At 39.3% G+C, this 22,116-nt stretch overlaps 1 protein-coding gene across 1 annotated transcript in view; it reads right to left on the bottom strand.

The window, feature by feature from the left end:
* Positions 1–1,651: 1,651 nt before the first annotated feature.
* Positions 1,652–22,116, bottom strand: part of grk5l (G protein-coupled receptor kinase 5 like) — a 33,112-nt gene continuing 12,647 nt past the window's right edge. Inside the window, exons 2-16 of the mRNA XM_063897445.1 lie at positions 15,434–15,529; positions 14,410–14,522; positions 8,839–8,916; positions 8,418–8,515; positions 8,193–8,285; positions 7,139–7,202; positions 6,894–7,034; positions 6,403–6,593; positions 6,223–6,264; positions 6,018–6,106; positions 5,718–5,926; positions 5,426–5,563; positions 4,780–4,917; positions 4,540–4,671; positions 1,652–4,065 (exon numbers count right to left, since the gene is read on the bottom strand). Coding sequence (XP_063753515.1) covers positions 3,982–4,065; positions 4,540–4,671; positions 4,780–4,917; positions 5,426–5,563; positions 5,718–5,926; positions 6,018–6,106; positions 6,223–6,264; positions 6,403–6,593; positions 6,894–7,034; positions 7,139–7,202; positions 8,193–8,285; positions 8,418–8,515; positions 8,839–8,916; positions 14,410–14,522; positions 15,434–15,529 — 1,706 coding nt within the window. The 3' untranslated portion in view covers positions 1,652–3,981. The remainder of the gene's footprint in view (positions 4,066–4,539; positions 4,672–4,779; positions 4,918–5,425; positions 5,564–5,717; positions 5,927–6,017; positions 6,107–6,222; positions 6,265–6,402; positions 6,594–6,893; positions 7,035–7,138; positions 7,203–8,192; positions 8,286–8,417; positions 8,516–8,838; positions 8,917–14,409; positions 14,523–15,433; positions 15,530–22,116) is intronic.

Genomic DNA, 22,116 nt, shown 5'->3' with positions numbered 1-22,116 from the left:
TCAATCGGCCTTTCTTTTGAAGTGTAGATCAAACAAAAGTACTCAATGAGGGTTTCATATTGTTCAACAGCGACCCTATCAGATTTTCCATTGCGGTTTGACTTTTCAAACACATCACTTTTCATATGACCGACATCTAAACACCAGCCTTAATTATTGTGCTGTGAGAATGAATAACCCTCTGGAAATTGTTCCAAAAGTCTTGCCTAATCATCAAACGTAACCACGAACTGTTAATAACATGTTTTATCAAGCCTCTTATATGTTTTCACAACCTTGCTTTAACGCCGTCCAAGCCAAATCCAAACTATCTAACAGCAACATTGCCTCAGCAAGATGCATGTCCAACCTGCACTCAGAGTCAACAGTGCACATGACCACAGGAATGGAAACCTGTCAGGAGGGTAGCAGTTCATCTGATAAGTGAGCAGAGATAGCATGAACTGATGAATAAATCCCAAAGAAATACTGAAGTCACCTTAACCTGCAACCTCGCGCCCATCTGGCTAGATGGCAGGAATTATCCATCAGTCGCTGTGGCCTTCTGCAGGGGGAGTTTTCTCGTTTAATAACACACACAGGCCTACTCTCTGACACATTACTCAGCCACAGAGGACAGACCATACACCAATGTTTCTGGTTCTGCAATGCTCTTTTTTTTCTGAGACAAAGAATCAGCACCCAAATTGGGTCATATGCTTGTTTCTAACGACTCCCAATTTGACAATAGCAGCATTATGTTTTAATGAGCCCCAGTGCTGGAGCAAACTGCATTAATCTAATGTGGATACACTGGTTAAGGAACCTGGAGAAGGTTATTAAAAATGTGTCCCTGAGAAGTAAGCGCCTTTCTGTAAGCACTTTAACTCTATGTGTGCAGACAAATTATTTTTCTGTACATAGCTCCTTTAGATTTTACCCTGTTATGGTACTATGGTTTCAGACTAGAATAGTCCAAAGAGTTAGTAAGTATTTATTTATCTCATCCCACATTTGCACCTGATTCTCGATGTCATTTGCAATACGGTGGTCTTACAATGGGTAATTTGTCTTATTGCAAGTAATGCAAATATAACCTTCCTCTACTAAATGTAAATGTATTCAGATTATGAATATACCAGGATACTTTGAGTCTCGTAATACATTTTCTTAAAGGGCTATAAACAGATTATGCCAATATGCACAATGTGACAACCCTAATATTTGTATATACAGTATGGGCACGAGAGTTAGTTTGTACACTCATAGCCCACTCATAACTGTAGAATACTCTCTCGCTTATGTAAGTCATGTTTTTCCAACAAAAGAAACTATAATTTACAACTAGGGGTCATGACAAATACTCCACCCCCCACTCAGGTATCCCCAGTAAGTACTCATATGTTGCACTCACAAAACCTGATGCAGCTGCACAATAACTGTCTATATATGTAATTATAAGGATATGTTGTATCCCTCATGATATTTAGGTATTGAAAAACTGTAGAGAGCTTTGCCTCTTACAATGAGAGCTGTGCTGCCTGTTGTTTCATTGACATGACGAACTGTGTAGGAAAATAATATCTCCAATCATTTACATGCATTTGACTATGACCAAATAAATGTTCTGTGGTCACAAGGACAGAAGAAAACAAAAGACACGGACAAACTGTGGATACTCAAACTATAGCACAGAGTTTATTGGGACTATAGGACACAGTGGATTTGGCTTTCACATGCACTCAGCACTTTGCTGTACATCACATTAAGAATTGACACCCCTCCTTCCCTCCACTTCTAAAAAAACTATGCAAGTCTGTGTGTGTGTGTGTGTGTGTTTCTGTTGACGCGTTCCCATCGAAACAAACAGAGCATGACAGTCAGAGAATACACAAGTGCTGATGTCTGTGTGGGCATTGTCTGGGAGATCATGCTAACAAGGAGGCACTTCAGTCTGATTCAGATTAATTGTTTTCATATCAAGTACGCAGAGAAAAACAGGCCTGGGTGAGATCTGTTAGGGGGATTAAAATTACTGCATGGACCAGCTTTCACTACTTCAAATAGCCAAGATACCATATCCTCAAAACAAGCAGAAGAGTGAGGTGTTCCTCTCTTTTAAATGTGTGTGCTGCTGCGAGAAGGCCACTTCTTTGTGTGGTGTTTACAGGATCATATGGTGTCTTCTACTCCTTAGATCTGACATAAATTACTTAGATTAACCCTTTAATGGTCCAACACGAAAACTAATTTAAACCAAAAACGATATCCGATTCGGTCAATCTGTTTTTCTTAATTGAGTGAGGGTAAAAGTTAAAACATTATACTGATATATTACAACACTTTTTCAGTGAAATAACTGATTTTTTATAATGGAAACAGTTTAAAACCAGTAACCTTCTACCAAATAATCGAAAAAGTCATGAAAAAATCACTACAAAAAACACATATGCTTGGGGAGGGGGGGGCGGGGGGCTCTAGCAACCAAATAGAGCTTGATTTTCTCTTTTAACCAGTTTGGAAGACCATTAAAGGGATAACTGATGACAATTACAATTCAGATGAGAATAACCTATTCAGATGAGACTATCCTTTCAAATAGCTGTTGATACCCTGTGTGTATCAAGAGGAAGGCCCTTTAGATTTGTGAGGCATTTTGAGGAGCATGTTAAGTGTAAAGGGGCAAAATATAGAAAACCTTTACATGTGACAAGAAGGGGTATGCAGCAATATCCTATAAATGGAAAAGGCATAAGGGAGAGCAAGAACACTTCAGATTTGAATGTAGAAAACAAGCGGTGCGTGACAATATCAATACAACAATGTGCCTTAATGTTCAGAGGTAAATACATTTGATGAATAAACAGCATGACGTTTTAAATTGTGCAACTTGTAGTGCATGCTCCTCTCCACTCCATGGGGACTGTGCAGAAAAAGATGAGCAAAAAAAAACAACGAAAGAAGAGATTTCGGTTTCTGTACAGCATATTAATTCGTTTCCACATAATGTCAAATATAAAGTGACACTGTAAACCCAGGGAGACGTCTGTGTTGTACGTTATACGATGGTAACATCAGTGGAATGAGGTATGCAGAAGCGAAAGGGATACAGCGGTCCATACTTACACTTTGTCCATGCATTGAAAACACAACACGATTCTCACAAGTCTGTCTGTGTACGTCTATCTGATTGTGTATGTATGAACTGTATGTATGTGTGCTTTAAGCAATATGATATGTCTGCAGGCTCATAAATAGAGAGAAAGTGTAGAAAAAATGGATCGCCTGTTGTGATCCTTTTGTGGTTCTAAATGACGGCAGAAAAACAACAAACAATAAATCAACATGACAACAGTATCACGAAACTTAACTGTAATCTTTGGCCTGAGTGTACGCAAGGCAATGTACATTATGTGTTGAGGTTTGTTGAGGTGATGTGTTCTGAATGTTTAGGAGTGATCTGAGGTATGGGAGGTGGAAATGCAGAGAGAAATAAGTTATCGAGTAAGAGAAGCGTGTAGGTAGATGGAGAGATACAAGATACAGGCCAGAAAGTAAAATAATTGAAAAGAAATGGAAAAGAAATTCCTTTTCTGGAAAAACAAAAAAATTCACCAAGACGCCATCGTCTACTCCCTGTGGTGGTCTTTATTATACAGTGGATCCCCTGAATATAAGCATGTTTCTATCCTTTTCTGTTTCCATAAGCATCAGTGGCTCTGTTCTATTAGTCCAACAATCCTGAGGGTAAGTAAAGTTTGTCCAAATATTTCCAAACGTCTTCGCAACATAGACCATCCCACTACAAATGCCCCGGGTCTTAGGGCCTGGTCACAACTCCCCCCCCACCCCCCCACCCCCCACCCATGGGCTGACCGTTTAGGCTTTTAGACAGGCTGTCTCCGGCTGCTGCTCAGGCCCGGGACTGTGGACCAATCAGCAGCGGGGAAACCCCTCGGAGCTCCTTCCCTTTGTGTGTGTGTGGCTCCCACACTGTCGCCACTAGGGGGCAGAGTTGGACATGGAGTCCACAGAGTTTACACTGGAAGACTGCACACGGCTGTGGGAAATAGGCACCTCTGGGTGCTGCAGAGAAAAAAAAGAGATCGATATGAGAGTTAGTTTAAATGATACAAATTAAAAGTTCTTATTTTATAATAACGTGTACTCATTGTTTATATTATGTTTCCTTTTGCATTTTATCTGTAATGCCGTATCAGCAGGTCATTAGTTTTCGTAGGATATATGGACATCACCCCAATCATTTTTACCGTATCATCTTATCATACCATAAACGGAAACAACTGCTCTTTTGTTTGCCTTGCTTTTATTAATATATTATACATTGGTCCTAAAATGACTAATATAATTTAAAACAGATATTTCTGGGACACATTATGGTCCAAGAGAAGAAGTTATTGTGACAGGTTTTGTGTGTGTGTGTGTGTGTGTGTGTGTGTGTGTGTGTGTGTGTGTGTGTGTGTGTGTGTGTGTGTGTGTGTGTGTGTGTGTGTGTGTGTGTGTGTGTGTGTGTGTGTGTGTGTGTGTGTGTTCACTTACATGCCTCCTGAAGATCCTGTCCAGCAGGCTGCGTCTGGGCGGCTCTGGCGGCTGACTCCAGTCCAGATCTGGAGGTCTCGTCCCTTGAGGCCCAAACACATTCAAATCTCTGAAACACTCAGTTTCTATCATCTAAATATGGGGAAGGAAAACGGAGAGAAGGGAAGAGAGAAAACCTTGTTAAGTGAGGTTTTTTGGCACCAAGCATTTAAAGATGTCATATTAAGAGCACACACTTACCTCATTCTGCCATGGGATGGAAACACTGCCTGTAGTAAATTTGGAGTAGAAGTCATTGTCAGTTTGGTCCAAATTTACTCCCTTGACTGTGGAGAACTGCTCTATGTCCAAAACGTCCTTACAGTACACTGCCCGAGGCTGGGATAGGCCAATGACCACGGAAAAAATGGGGATTCAGAGGAAAAACAGGAGACAAGTTTATCCAAACAGATTATTTATAATCATCAAACTGTACTTGCTGTGATGTCCATCTTAGACCATTTGAAGAAGAAGAACGACTACAGACACATTTGTATATGAATTACCGGGTCCGTGTTGCCAAATTCTAGATTTATTCACACATGTCTTCATGGTATTAAAAGGCATACTACTCATCAATGCAGGTATTGTTTGAACTAACATTTTATAAAATAAGGTTTTAGCAAAAAAAGCATGAATTTTGGAAGTAGTGAGCATACAACTGGACGAATGAGGTTATGTAAGTTTCTAAACGTGTGATTTGATATAGGTTTTTAGTTAAATGCGGACCCCATTAACTTACATAGTAATTGATATACAAATTAACATTTTGTGGTTGGTGTTCCATTGTGCAAATAAAGAAAAAGTTCAGTTTAAGAATATGTTTTGTGCAGTGTCAATTGCTCACATCAGGCACAAAGGGTGGCTCCACTATTCCAGCCTCCAGCCTCTTGAAGTTGATTTTTTTGAAGAACGGATGGGCCTTGACGTCCGCTGCTGCGTCCGCCAGGCACCCCAGCCTCTGCTTAGGGTCTTTGGTCAGCAGCTGGATGAGCAGAAACAGAGAAGAATCATTAAATTAGATCGAAGATTGAAGATTTACTCTGTTGTCATTCATGCTATTCACAAGCCAAATGCACAGCAGAGTGAAGTCACGTTGAATGTGGTTTACAAATGTTTTAAAGAAAGTTTATGCCTACCATTCTACAGATGGCCTTTGTGTCCTCTGTAAATTTGTCGTTGTACTCCTCCTCTTCCTCCTGCACCCTCCTCTCCACCTCCTCTCGTTTCACTCGTTCTTTGCGGGCGCGAAAAGGCGATCGCCCGGCGGTCATCTCGTAAACGAGACAGCCCAGCCCCCACCAATCAGGACTCATCGCGTACTTCTCATTGTTTACAACTTCCGGAGCTGGAAAGGAATGGCGAAAGGTTAATATGGTCAAAAGTTGGTACATGTGCAGCCTATATGACTGATTGAAATGTTTATAATAGTGTCTTACCCATGTAGCCTACAGTCCCCACCCTGCCTCTGATGAGTTCTCCTTCAGGCACTTTGATGGCCAGCCCCAGGTCAGAATACGGATGTGTCCTGCAGCGTAACAGAGGGGATAGGATGCATTTTGTTAGTCAGAGTTCAGGGGATTATGAAGCCATAAAAATGTTTGAAAATTGAGCAACGCCATCAACAGTCATCTACGCTGACACTCACCATTGTCATCTAAAAGGATATTCTCTGGTTTCAAATCCCTGCAAAAAGCAAAGCATTTGTTAAAGAACAACAGTATCAAATCACACATTTGAAAAAAAGAATTAACACAATAAATATTGGAGGAGGTGAACATCTCAAAAGACATTTGAGAGCGTTTATGGATTTAGTATTGCTACCTGTAGACAATGGATTCCTTGTGCAAATGATCCAGTCCACAGCATATTTGAGCAGCATAAAACTGGACCCTGTCTTTCTCGAAGCCCGGTGTTCCCATGTTGTAGGTGTGAAACTTAAGATCTCCCCCGTTCATGATGGTCAGCACCAGACACAAAGCGTCTTTGGTCTCATATGCATATGCTAAGCTCACCTAGAAAAAAGAGAAGAACATGTTCAATGATTTAAAGTTGTTCTTGTACATGCAGGTCAGATAAGACACACTTATTTGTCTGTCACAAAGCAAACAGAAAGTCTCCTTTTCAAAAGGGCTCTACATCAGACAAACAACAAACACATAAGTGAATTAGGATTTTTTTACTCTTAAAACTAAAATTGAAAATAAAAGTGGTACCAGGTCTGAGAACAGTTTGTTCAGGGTGGTGATCACAGAGGGAGGTAATAACGTTTTTCTGTAAATGAACATTTCAATTCTTCTTATACGGTTACTCACAACAAATCTGCTGTTGACTTTCTCTAAAATCTGCTTCTCGTTGAGAGCCATGGACTCCCCTTTCCTCTTCTTTATCCTCTTCTTCTCCAGCTTCTTGCAGGCATACATCTTCCCTGTAGCTCTGACCTGGCAGGCACAAACCTGAGGTAGAAAAATAACATTGTATCTCCCACATTGCTGTCATTCAAATCGCAATACTCTGGGCATCAACATTTGTCTGTATCATCATTGTGATCATCTCTTACCTCTCCAAATCCCCCCTTCCCCAGTACTCGGTACTGCCTGAACGTGTCTTTAGTGATTGGTTGCCTGACAGAACACAGAAACAGCAAGATCCATTAATAGACGCTCATATAGTATCGATTAGGACGGAGATGTTATCAGTGGAACTCAATATCATCCTGAGTCTATTTCCTGTGCAGAGGGTGGGGCCTCTCCTACGCAATTTCACTTTCCAGACACGGATACAATTAAGGCTCGTCTAAAAGCCTGCTGTTTACTTCTAACTGCCTTTGATATGCACTCTGCATGAAATACTTTCCTGTCTAGAGTCATCAGACTACTCTAAAGAGTCTCTGAAGTGATGCACAAGTCAAATTCTTTATTTGTTTTCTTTTTAGAAATGATTTACTGTTGTAGGAAAGTCACATCGGACAGTTAAATCAGGAGTGCATTGCATATAAGTATCAAACAATCACATTTTTATGTACTTGTATATTTCCTGAGTATCTAAAAGTGATGCTATTTTACAAAATATTGTACATTTAAAAATAATTTAAAGTAAATACATGTACTGCTAAAGCTTATATTTACTGTTCAGATTAAGACTTAAAATAGAAAATACCTAATCAATTTATAAGATGCTTTCTTATAGATTAAATTACCCAAAATGTATAAAGTAGTTATGTAGCTCTATACTCTATAAATGTAATGCTGCATCACATTAATGCAATTATTCATATATCAACTACAGGGGACATTCAAATAATAATTGAAGTCCATTCTTCTGATTATATAATATGGAAGTTTTATGTTGATGTACATTAGGATGTGTTTTATCCCCTATTCACCAAATTCAACATACAATTCATAAAAAAGGCAAAATAGCATATATTTATAAAAATAATGCCTCTGTTGTTTAATGTAGACATAACACTTTAGACAACATTTTAGAAAAGAATAGTCTTCGTGTAAGCTGTCCGCCAGGCAAGTTACAGCAGGATGTCTAATATTTAAATCTTTACCTTATTTACATATAAACATTTACATGTCTATTATTATATTAGCTTATTTACATACCTCTCCAGCATCTTCCACTGCAGGAATCGGTCAAAGTACATGCTGTTCTGGTAGTCCAAGAACGGAGCTCCACTCAGGTAGTCATGCAGGACCCTAGTGCAACACAACCACGGTTAAAAGTGAGACAATGCATGCTCTCATTCAGGCAGCAGAATATTTACTGTTTGTTGTCAAGTGTAAACAGTGAGACAGGTGAGAGGGAATAAAGACGGAGGGGAGACTCACTTGCAGCAGTTGTTAAAGATCTCCTTACATGGACTGAGCTCAAGGTTTTCACGGCACTCTTCTGCGAAATCCTCCGCTATGTCTACACGCTGAGGGGACTACATCAACAACACATGTAAACAAACACAGTGACATACGCGCACAAATACACAAATAAATTGCTTTTTATTTTGCCTTACTACATCAGGAGAAACATGCATAACTAGTATACACACTGTGCAAACATTCCATTGTTATTCTTTTAGTTAGTACATCTTCCTAAGAACCCTTCAGAGTGTTTCTTGTAGCTCTTACTCAATATTACTGACTGCTTTTTCCACAGGATGTAATGATCGATCATTTTAAAAGGTTACTAAATTCCCTTTAACAACATAATGTGAAATAAAAAAGATTGCAAAATTGATCAGATAAAGAAACGTACTTCTTTTGAGAGGAAAGTCTTGACGATCTGGTCCCCTCTGCATTTCCTTTTCTCATCAGGCGTCACCTCATAGTCTTCCTAAATTACACAGACAACAACACAAACAATCTAATTATACCATGTCATTTTAAATGGAAATGTTAATTATCTCTCTGGCTAGGTGTGTGTCCTCAAGGATGACAGTATCTTTTTAGATATTATATTCATCTTGTTTGGTATGAGAAAGATGTCCGTTTTTAAATAACTTAAATAATAATTGTAAAATTGATTGTTCAAAAAGGAAGCCAGATTAACAATTACAAATGGTTCAGAGAAACAATAGCAAAATAGATTTTTCACCACCTGGTCACCTTCTTTTTTTTTAGAAATGGTTTATAACTGATCTTTAAAACATTAGTATATGTTTAATTCAACAATTACACATTTACTTTATAAATATGCGTATTAAAGTGATACTTATTTGTTTCATGTAAACAAAAAGGAAAATCCCAGTGGGATGCAAAGCATAATTTAATTCTTCGTATTTGCTATACAGATCTTTTTCCTCATACAGTGCTTGAAAATATTGAGTTGTTTGATTTCAGTTTTTAATTGTGTATTTATTTATTAATGTGTGCATTAAAACTGCTGTTGTTTAACTGTATGTTTCCCTTAGGAAAACCCAATGAAAATAGGTTTATTAAGGTTATTATGGTTTCTAAAATAACATAATGTACTGATGATGATTAATGACTCCCCCCCCCCCTCTGCGTTCCAAATATGAAAAAACGAAAATATGATTTCCGTCAAACTCTTTTTCTGCCTTCAACGGGAAAATAGTAGAATTTGTTATTCTGTATGATTGAGTAGCTGCTGTTTAGTTAGGACACGCACGCACGCACGCACGCACGCACACACACACACACACACACACACACACACACACACACACACACACACACACACACACACACACACACACACACACACACACACACACACACACACACCTCACTCTGAGTGTGTTGCTGTCACTCTCACATAAACACATGCTGCTCTTGGCTCGGTGTGTCAACATACGAAGCTGTTGACACAAACAGATTTTGGACGTTACACGGTGGACATATTGGAGAGGCAATGACATGAAGAGCACTCTGACGCATTTCTCCAAAAAGAAAGGGGAGGGTAGCGGGGGGGGTCAACATGGCGCCTGTGCTGCACGCTGCAGCGCTTCCTACCAGTGGCTTTTTTCCAACATGCTCCTGCGTTGCCTGGCAACCACACAGTAAACACGACGGGATTCCTTGAGGTCCTGGAGTGTCACAGTGTGTCACACCAGCGTCACCAGCTTTCCACTACAAAACACACACACACACACACACACACACACACACACACACACACACACACACACACACACACACACACACACACACACACACACACACACACACACACACACACACACACACACACACACACACACACACACACACACGTATATATTCAGTACATACACACATAAGCCTGGAGCTTAAGGAAAAACTGGCTTTAAAAAGCTGCAGGGTCACTGACACTTCTGGACAAAGCCAAAAGAAGCCGTGAAATATAAACATACTGCATTTACACATGCAACTTTATTCATAGTAGTATTAGTATAAAAAGAGAGGAGGAGGAGGAGGGACCAAATGTGTTTTATAAAGCAAAGAGGCTATTTTTGTTATCTGCAGTCCCTGGACATACAGTGGGGCAAAAAAGTATTTAGTCAGTCACCAATTGTGCAAGTTCTCCCATTTAAAAAGATGAGAGAGGCCTGTAATTTTTATCATAGGTATACCTCAACTATGAGAGACAGAATGAGAAAAGAAAATCCAGGAAATCACATTGTCTGATTTTTAATGAATTAATTTTCAAATGATTGTGGAAAATAAGTATTTGGTCAATAACAAAAGTTCATCTCAATACTTTGTTATATACCCTTTGTTGGCAATGACAGAGGTCAAACGTTTTCTGTAAGTCTTCACAAGGTTTCCACACACTGTTGCTGGTATTTTGGCCCATTCCTCCATGCAGATCTCCTCTAAAGCAGTGATGTTTTGGGGCTGTCGCTGGGCAACACGGACTTTCAACTCCCTCCAAAGATTTTCTATGGGGTTGAGATCTGGAGACTGGCTAGGCCACTCCAGGACCTTGAAATGCTTCTTACGAAGCCACTCCTTCGTTGCCCTGGCGGTGTGTTTGGGATCATTGTCATGCTGAAAGACCCAGCCACGCTTCATCTTCAGTGCCCTTGCTGATGGAAGGAGGTTTTCACTCAAAATCTCACGATACATGGCCCCATTCATTCTTTCCTTTACACGGATCAGTCGTCCTGGTCCCTTTGCAGAAAAACAGCCCCAAAGCATGATGTTTCCACCCCCATGCTTCACAGTAGGTATGGTGTTCTTTGGATGCAACTCTGCATTCTTTCTCCTCCAAACACGACGAGTTGAGTTTTTACCAAAAAGTTCTATTTTGGTTTCATCTGACCATATGACATTCTCCCAATCCTCTTCTGGATCATCCAAATGCCCTCTAGCAAACTTCAGACGGGCCTGGACATGTACTGGCTTAAGCAGGGGGACACGTCTGGAACTGCAGGATTTAAGTCCCTGGCGGCGTAGTGTGTTACTGATGGTAGCCTCTGTTACTTTGGTCCCAGCTCTCTGCAGGTCATTCACTAGGTCCCCCCGTGTGGTTCTGAGATTTTTGCTCACCGTTCTTGTGATCATTTTGACCCCACGGGGTGAGATCTTGCGTGGAGCCCCAGATGGAGGGAGATTAGCAGTGGTCTTGTATGTCTTCCATTTTCTAATAATTGCTCCCACAGTTGATTTCTTCACACCAAGCTGCTTACCTATTTCAGATTCAGTTTTCCCAGCCTGGTGCAGGTCTACAATTTTGTCTCTGGTCTCCTTTGACAGCTCTTTGGTCTTGGCCATAGTGGAGTTTGGAGTATGACTGTTTGAGGTTGTGGACAGGTGTCTTTTTTATATTGATAACGAGTTCAAAAATGTGCCATTAATACAGGTAACAAGTGGAGGACAGAGGAGCCTCTTAAAGAAGAAGTTACAGGTCTGTGAGAGCCAGAATTCTTGCTTGTTTGTAGGTGACCAAATACTTATTTTACCGAGGAATTTACCAATTAATTCATTAAAAATCAGACAATGTGATTTCCTGGATTGTTTTTTCTGATTTTGTCTCTCATAGTTGAGGTATACCTATGATAAAAATTACAAGCCTCTCTCATCTTTTTAAATGGGAGAACTTGCACAATTGGTGGCTGACTAAATACTTTTTTGCCCCACTGTATGTTGAAAGAGTATTTTTAACATGGTTGTTTAATGTCTTGTTGTTTGTAATAAGCACACTGTACCATTTTGTACAATGTGCTTAATACTGTGTTTTGACCTGTCCTTAAGCGTCTTTAAATTTGAAATTTGAAAGAGAGAGAGATGGGGAAAGAGTCAATTACACACACACACACACACACACACACACACACACACACACACACACACACACACACACACACACACACACACACACACACACACACACACACACACACACACACACACACACACACACACACACACACACACACACACACACACACTTTCTCATGATGCAGGAGAAACCACCACACTGACACACACAAATAAATAATGACGCATTCTAAACATTATATTTTCCAGGTTCCCAACGCACAGCTAAATAAAAAACGTATGTAGAGAAGACCTAAAAAAAAGTGTTAAGATGATTCATTTGACCCTCAGGCCTTTTTTATTGTCAGTAATGTGCTGAGTATACATCTCAGAGGTCATTACATGGAATTATCACCAGCATGTGTTTAGGATGAGTGTGTGTAGAGTGGTTTCCCTCTGGCAGAGGGTGACGGTCATTTCTAGGGCTGGGAGGTTGAAGAGGGCAGAGAACGCCGGGGGTCTTGGGATTGGAAGGGGTGGTGTGCGAAACAATGCTGTCCTTTCTGTCCTCTCACATGCCTCAAAGATATTCTGGGCATAGATAAAGACTTAAATGTGTCATGTGGGAGATATTTCGTCTAGACGCAGGGAGAGAGAGATTGGAGGAGGTGGGTAACAAGCCGGGTGACAAGGGGGGGGATCTGACTGGTTGAATAATCACTACTCAGTGTAATTGTCTCCTCTGGCTGCATGACGCAGCAATAAGGTACTTTCAGGCCACAATGTAATGAAAGTGAAAGCCTTGAAAAAGTGGATGGGGGTTTTCCATACCTGAATTCATCAAGGAAAGAGCGGTGTTTTTCTACTAATCTAGATAGCCTATATAGCACCAGGGAATATAGGAAGAATTGATCATTTGCTAAGCCCCTCCTCTGTTGGTTACTGTTGCTATGCTTGTCAGGCTTTCCATTACACAATGATACATACGTGTGTACAACCAATAGGGCACTTGGAGAGCGCAGACTCCCGCCAAAACTGAACGCTCTTTGCACGATTTTGCAATGTTAATGAAATTGAAAAGTTAATGTGTGAATCTGCTTGTGCTTTTGTTCTGCTGCAAAATATAATTTTCTGTAATTCTGCTGACAAACTAGGGGGAATGTACTTCTCTAATGTGTAGTCCTTGTTTGTAGACAACAAGTCCTTGATTTAACACAGAAGTAAAGATTTTATTGGTTGCTAATGTCAACGCCAAAACTCTGTGAGCTTTGTGAACTCTGTGACACTTTAAAAATCATGTTTCAGGTTATGTTGTAGTTATCAAATGACATATTTTCTTAACTTTTGGAAATGATGCTAGACTACTTCTTCTTGATAATAAGCTAGTCATCCAGCGAACTAACACATTGGATCAGACGCCTCTTAAAGTGGGTATTTGTATGTGTCTATGTTTGATTATGCAAGTGTATATATAGGTGGATGTACAGGAGTGTATGTATGTTGTAGTTACTGTATTTTCATTTGTATTTCTAGGTATTGTGAGGAACAGCATTTTGATCTCCCTGTCTGTATCTCACACACAGAATCAGAATCAAGTTTATTTCCAGGTACGTTTACACATACAAGGAATTTGATTTGGTGTCTGGTGGTGCGAACAGATTGTCAATAAAGTTGATTTTGAATTTGAGATAAATATAGTACTGCTGCTGTTGCTCGTGTTTTTGGTTTATGGTAAGGTCAACAAAACAAAATCAACCACCATCATGCCTAACATACCAAGTATATTAGATAAACTGGAGAAAAGCTTTAAACGGCGTGTTGTTCCTAGTTAGGTTTGGTAAATGATCAATTAGGGGTTAAATGCTTTGTTCACAGTCACTTTGATGGTAATTATTAAAAGGAAAAAGAAAGTTGATTATTGTCTTGCCCCATTTTTTCCTGGGGATTTTCCAGGAAAATGCGCTCTCCATGTGGTGTGTGTGTGTATGATATTGAGTGTGTGTGAGTGTGAGTGTGAGTGTGAGTGTGAGTGTGTGTGTGTGTGTGTGTGTGTGTGTGTGTGTGTGTGTGTGTGTGTGTGTGTGTGTGTGTGTGTGTGTGTGTGTGTGTGTGTGTGTGTGTGTACCATTGCGTCCAGTAGCTGAATGCATCGTTGCAGTTTAGGTCTGGTGTCACAGTAAAGACGGAACAGAAGCCGCCCAATAGGCTGTTTCTCACAGATGCTGACATAGTCCCTGTCTGCAGAAATAGAAAAGCACACACACACTATTTAAAACACCTACTTTGGAAACACCATTAGACAACATAAAATAAACTCCTATCTTATTTTTTAACCAAATTTCTTTGACGTCATGAGGTCAAGGAAGGAAGAAGGACTAGGGAAAGACAACCGCTGTGCTAACACTGCATTCACACTAGACTAAAAGTACTCATCCTCTTTAGCTTAGTAAAAGTAAAGTGTACACATATCCTGTATTCAACATTTTCAAAATAAGGTACAAAAGTATTAGATTCAAGATATACTTAAAGAACCAAAACTAATTGTGTGAGTGATTATGAGTGGCCACTATTATACCACTAGATTATAATTTGTGATCCATTAATAATTAAATCATCTTAATATTGCAACTGGCCAGAGGCGAGATAACTTTAATTACTTGTTATACTCATAGACTGTATACTGCCAGGTATCCCAAATCCGACTAGCACATCATAATCCATTAGTTAAATTATTTGTTTTAATTAATAAAATGAACCTGAAAGGTAACCAGTCTCTATAGTAGCATAAATGGAAAAAGTACAAGTGCCTTGCAATTGTACTTAAGTACAGTACATAGAGTAAACGTACTTAGTTATGCTCCACCACTGTTTGTAATTATGCTAGCGAATGTTATTGGCATGGTTCTGTTGTGAAGCTTCAATACTCTGTGCGACAGCATTATCTCCTTTCCTTTTTATAAAGGACAGTCCAGTGTATTTTATGCTAAAGATGATAAGAAGAAAAGTATTGATGCTTTTTTCCTTACAGAATTTGACCATCTCTTATCATGACATTTCTGGATCATTTAACTCACAAAGTTTCCTAGGCAAAATAAGACTAAAGAACTGCAGACACTCTCTTCAAACTAAGTTAGCACACAAACACCTACCGATGGAGTTTCCTAGCTCAGTGCACTGGCTTATATGGGGGAAGCGAAGGATCTCCCTCCATTTTTTGCTCCTCCCTTTCCGCTTTCCTCCTCCACCTGTGGGGAGAGAGAACAACAAGAGGTGAGAATGTCGTAATGAAAGGACTTCATAAAGTTGTCAACTTTTATTTTCCTCAGTGAGGAGAAAATAAAACCCTAAAGGCTAAAAGGAGAGGGGTTGTGTGTGGGCTCTCCCTTGAATGAAATCATAGTCTCAGAGTGTATATATAATTCATAGATTATGTCTCACTTCCTGCGTAAATCTCTCCTCTCCCTGCTGACTTTCTTTCTCACTTTTAGTTTTTCTGAAAGTTGAGCTGTGTGTGTGTGTGTGTGTGTGTGTGTGTGTGTGTGTGTGTGTGTGTGTGTGTGTGTGTGTGTGTGTGTGTGTGTGTGTGTGTGTGTGTCAGCTTATTCTGACCAGCTCAGTTCCCATCAGAACCCAAATCTTTCCCAGGCTGGATTCCACAACTCTGAATAATGATGATCAGCTTCTTGCAGCAATGTAACACCACCATGAACACGAATCACTTACATCAACATCATATCATTTTTTGGGGGAGGAAATTTGCTGTGATGTCAACCATGAATCAGACCGATCAGAATCAGAATCAGAAAAAGTCAACAATTCTTATACAAACCATGTTAAAATCACCTCTGACTTTTCTTCTTTCTTCTCTTGTGCAGTTGTAACACAACTGGGAGCACTTATTTATCTGCTTTTCATCTAAATTATTTCGCTTACTATGCCTTACATCATGTTCGATTCAGTTAGATTTGTTTTCTCAATATGCAATGAATGCTCGATTGAACTGACAGGGTTTTCTTTTAACCAATCTTTTCAAGCCTTAGCTGCTTTTAGAGGATATATTGAAAGGAGAGCAGGGGAACAATGAAAAGCAGACATATTTAAGTAATAACACAGGAATGTGAGACAGACTACGTCATGTTGAAGCCTCTGAGTGAAAGCTTTAGCAGTTTTCCCGTCATCCCCCTGCTTTACTGCCTCATCCTTTTCCTGCTCTACAGTTTAATATTTGATGATCTTACACTTACTTGAACTTAAATGTAACTATATTACACGCAACAATGTGAAGATTTAAGAATAACATTGACATGTTTTGGAGTGATTTAAAACATCACACACGCCTAATTTATTACTCATTATGATGTGATTTCAAACACTTATGGTGATGCTGCTGCAGTTTGCCAAAAAAACAAGAACTTCTGGACAACAGTGTCATGAACCCTAAGGTATGTTTCCTTCTTCAAATTCCCTTTGGCATCTTTTGCCGCCTTAGATAAAAACTACATATATACATACATAACCATTTTAAACTGCTTTCGTCTGATTAGACAATATAACCCCCTTAAGACAGCACAACAGTTCATGCATGCAATGATATTCTCCCATTTATCATATTGTACAACTGTTTGGGGTCAAGCTAATCAAACAACACTGGCACCAATTAGGTCATTATATAAACAGGCACTGAAAGTAATAGATAATAAACATGCTAGATGACACCATTGCCAAATTATCAAGAAACATAATCTTTTAATTTTGACAGTTTTCTAGGCCTCTCACTCTTCAAACTGACTTTCAAGTGTGTTAACAACCTTGCTCCAGAAATACTCTGCCAACTAGTAAACAAACAAAACAGTGGAATTAGAACTGGGAGTGTAACAAGCAATAATTGTAGAACAGGGAAACGCAGGACAACATTCGGACATCCTCCTCAGTAATAGGTACCAACCTATGGAATAAATTACCACCTGCAATAAAAACACTGACAGAGCTCAAGGCTTTTAACACTGAAGTAAAACAATGGCTGAAACTGAAACAAACCTGTGCACATTGACTTTTATAAACCACTGTACTCGTTTAGTGTCCTGCCCTTTATGTTTTGTGTTTTTGACTATTGTTTATGTATCGATTCTGTCTCTGTCTATATGTTTTGTTTATTAATGTTTCTGTACTGTTTTTAGCTTTGCTCATGAACTCTGTTTTAATAGCAAAAGTCTAACCAGGGACAGGGGTTGCAAATGAGCTTCGGCTAGAAACTTGTATGCATGACATACAGTATGTTTTTGTATTTCATATGAAATAATGTTTAATGCATTTGTCCCTGATCAATAAACGTCTAAATAAATACTTTCAGGGCCATTCATTTTGTTATTCACATATTATGGTTTTGTATTTTCATACAATTTACAGGTACATGCAAAACATTATACAGTCTTTTTCTATAAAGAAAAAGTTGAATTCTTGATAAATATCAGCATTGATTTTTAAGGCTATAATAATGACAATGCTAAACAAAATATCCTTATACTAGAGCCACAGGCTGCATATTAATCAATATGGAATACAAATTCCAACTGAGAATGAAAACAACAGGTGTAAGCTCAAACTCCACCAGTTACTATAAACACAGGTGCAAGATTTAGCAGTTTACAATGGCAAAGTTAACAACTTTATATGTGTTATGTTTCTATTTTTATACTGTATTTCAAGTTACGAGTGGAGTAAAAGTATAAAGTAACTGGCATAGGATTGTACAGTGACGATTAAGCAGGACCACTTCCTTACTCACTAAGAATGGTAGCAATAAAACGCTGATATAATATCATCAAAGAGGAGTTTGGCTACCACAAAGTAGATGTGCCAGTCCTGAATGGGGCTTTGTCTAATTGCCTATAGTAGACCTTAAGAATAATGCCCTCAATGCAGGGACTCTGTGGCTTTGGAAAATAAAACAAGGCTTGCTGAACTGCTATAGACAATAGGCCAGGTCACTGCTAACTAGCTTACCAGCCAGCTGACTAGTACTCTAGGCAGTAAGCTACAACTGCCGCTTATGACGCACTTCTTCAACCATTCTTTTTGACCCACAAAACCCATACATAAAGGGTTTTAATAGCTGAATATTACATCAGGTTGGTTATGTTTTTAGATAAAGGAAACCACATCCTCACCACAGCTGACACACAGACTAGTAGTAGTATCAACACGGACACACACAGAGCTTAAATGTATTAATAACCCAAGACAAAATATCCCCTAAGAGAATCATTAACTCTGAGCACCTGCTCCTCATCAACACGACTGTAGACCAAACAAGCTATAAACAGGCACACTTCCTTATTCAAGCACCAGTTGTTCTCTGAAAACAGTTAATATCTACAGTAATGCTTCACAGCAACATTTTGTCTGTTGTGGTCCAATATTATAATCCACTTTCAAAAGAAACTTGACATCTGCTAACAGTACAATGACAGTAGAAGGTCATTCCCTGCGGGGCCACCATGCTAAAAATGAATGCTACTGTAAGGCCTTGTGGACAAAAGTGTCTACCAAATGGCATAGATTTCCTGTTAAGGGTCAACGCCATGTCAAATAATTGTACCAAACATCTGCACTCCACCCAGGCATTGAACTTTAACACAATGCAGAGAAAACCACAAATAATGTAGTTCCTCTTTTGTTCTTATTGTTTCCTTTTTAATTTCCCTCTCACTGCTCTCAAAACCTTTTTCCCCTTGCACTTCTTATCCCTTAGTCTCTCCATCACCCTTGGTTATTTTTTAGTTTCTTGTAATCAAGCTTTTTAAACTGTTCTCTGAGGGGATTTTCACTGTCACCTCTACATCATGACTGACCTCGTTTACCGCTTCAGGCTCTTAAACGCCCTTTGTTTTAGGGTTGGATAAAGTCGCAAGTTTACAGCTTTATATGCACATAAACAGAGCACAGCAATAGATCAGGGGTGTACTTCATTTTTGACTTCTAACACCGTGTAATGAATACTGTGGCTTTTTGACACAGCGATACAAACTAGAGAAAACTCTAGATTTTTTTCAGCTTTCTTATATCTCTCTCATGACCCAACATATTTCGTACAACAAGTCAGTGAAGATGATGAAACCATAATGTCATTCTTCAATGTGTGTGAAATAAAAGAGAGTTATGGTATGGGAAAGTTTGTGTAGATAAAAATATCTAAACTGGTCAGCAATCTCTCACCAGCACCCCTGTCAGCATGTTTATACATCCAGCTGAATCAAACAATTTTTATCCAAGAACAAATATGAGTAACTGCTCCCACAAACATGCAAATATCATGCATGAATTATTTATCTACACATGAGAGAGACATCAATCTGGATGCAACAAGCAACTTCTTATGCTGCCACAGTGTATTTTGGCTTCTGTGATGTCAAATACAACCCTTAATCAGTTCAAATGAGTTCAAAATTCTGCACAGATTCCTGCTGCATTGTTGGTGGCCCTCAGCTGTTGTGTATCTGCTGGCTGAAGGGGAAATATTTGGGCAGGATATAACAAACTAGGTCTGGGGGGAAGTTTAGCGGAAGGATTGTGAAGGAATCAACATGAAAGGAAACACTGGGATTATAACATCTTGCTATAAAGCTGCAGGAAAAAAAAAATCTCCACTCATATGTGTTTTATGTGCAGATCTGGGTTCATATGAAATAAAAATGGGCTTTAAAAGTTGAAACAAACTCATAAATGTTGTCCATAAACTCTCTTGTATTCGCTCCCCCATGCTTTTCTTTTTCTGTTAGACGGTTCTCATTCTCTCTTGGTCTGTCACTTACACATGAGTAGAAATATGCTCTGCGCTGTGGGTACGCTGCACACAGGAACTTGTCGTTCTAATTTGTTCCATGAGGGTAGTGTGGTCGCCGCCCTTTATTTATGTTTCTGCTTAGCAGCTCTGACATCATGAAGGCATGTCAAGGGAAGCAAAAATAAGGTCAGAGAAGGAACGACATCCTTCTGGCGGGACACCAGGGGGTTACCGGCATCCCGAACATCTGTGTTTGAGTGTGTGTGTGAGTGTGTATACGCACACTGTTTCTACTCTGACCTCTCGTTAGTAATGTCCTCGTGCTTAATTTAACCGACTCCAGCAGTTCTGCAGGCTGCATCTATCCACACAATCAAAAACGACCCTGCTTTACTGTGAGGTTATATTCATAAAGCGTTCACACAAAGGAATCTAGGACGTAAACAAGTGCGTAGTTTTCATACTCTTGAGGTTTAAAACACCTCCACTCACACTGTCACTCCAGACCTTCAGTCAGATCTGCTGTAGACCACCAGCCGAAACCACACCATGAAGATCACGCTTTGTATCTTGCAAACATGTAACAACAACATCTGCAACAGAATGTGATGTGTGAACGCTGGCAGAGGGGGCCCCAGTGAATATTACGTGCTATTCTCGCACCTACACTGTGCTAAAAGTGAGATTTCGCTAGATTTCTGTGACCCTTCACACACATCTCCTCCGTGCGCCAACCTTAAATCTTTTTCTTGTTCATAAACAACTGATTATCCCTTTCTGATTATCACTCATTCTCACATCACCTCCTTTGTCTGATGTGTTAAATGTCGGCCTCGCACTTGAGTCACACTGTGGTGGTCAGCGAGGTACCAACAGTGAAGCCAACCACCAGACGATGATCCAAACGCCCACAATGTCCAACTGTTAAATGTTTGGTATTAATTTGCATTAGAGCTGCAGGTAAAGCCTGGTGTTTTTGTGTATGCAAATCATGTGCGGTAAACACACAACAATCAGATCAAGCAAAAAAAAAAGAAAACATTTGCATTGGCACTGTCTGTAAAACCTCCTCTTCTGCTTCTTAGGGCGTGGATGTGCATTTTTCTATCATAAGCAACATCTATACAATTTTCCATCCCTTGCAAAACAAAGCCATAAATAGAGTTGCTTGCATATCACACATTTCCATAGAGCTAAATAAAGATTGAAGATAATTTACTTTCCATCAAAGGCGTGGACTACAGTCAAATGATTTGTACTCAAGTCCAACTCTAGTCACGAATAATATGATTTTAAAGTCATGTTGACAAAATCAAAAAATAATTGCAACTTGACTTTGACTTAAACATGACCCGTGAATTCAAAAAGAGTGTAGCCTTTTGACTTGAGAATTAAAACCTTCCCCTTAGCCAAAACTAAATTAAAAAGTATATTCTTTCAACAGCAAGTTGGAATTTACTTCTCCAAAATTCAGAAAATAAAAACTTTGTTTTTTCCAATCTTACAACATCAAATCAAGTTGCAGGGGAGACAAATGAAGAACTGACCATGTTAATGAGCTCCAGTTGAAAAAAATGAAACCAAACATTATTTTCTTTGCATAGAAAACTGCGATAAAAGAAGAGTGGAGGCAAAAACATTTGGGCTCAATACTTAAGAAACAGATACAATTGTTTAGGCCTTGAGAGCTCAATGTTAACAACTTAAATGCAAAGACTAAGGACTTACTTTTTATTTAAAAAACAACTTGTAAGGACTTGGTATCACATCTGAATATTATATACAAACCTTAACAAGCTATTGCAGAACAGCCAACATCTCAACAATAAATCCTTTAAGATGTTAAGCTTTTCATTGATTCAACCCTATGTTGATGCCTTAGTAAGAAGTGGCATCCCCCACTTTTATCTCCACATGTGAAAAAGTTGTTATTGAACGGAGGACATTTTAGGTTAAGCCTCAGGTTTAATTTAACAGTAGCAAGTGTGTGTTTGTGTGTGTGGTCTGTGTGCCACAGGAAGCTGAGGGAAACGCTGCCCTGACCTGAGC

Source organism: Eleginops maclovinus, chromosome 12 (assembly GCF_036324505.1).
Source record: "Eleginops maclovinus isolate JMC-PN-2008 ecotype Puerto Natales chromosome 12, JC_Emac_rtc_rv5, whole genome shotgun sequence".
In the NCBI taxonomy this organism is placed as follows: Eukaryota; Metazoa; Chordata; class Actinopteri; order Perciformes; family Eleginopidae; genus Eleginops; species Eleginops maclovinus.
Note: the sequence above shows the minus strand (reverse complement) of the source record. Positions and strands in the feature narration are given on the sequence as shown.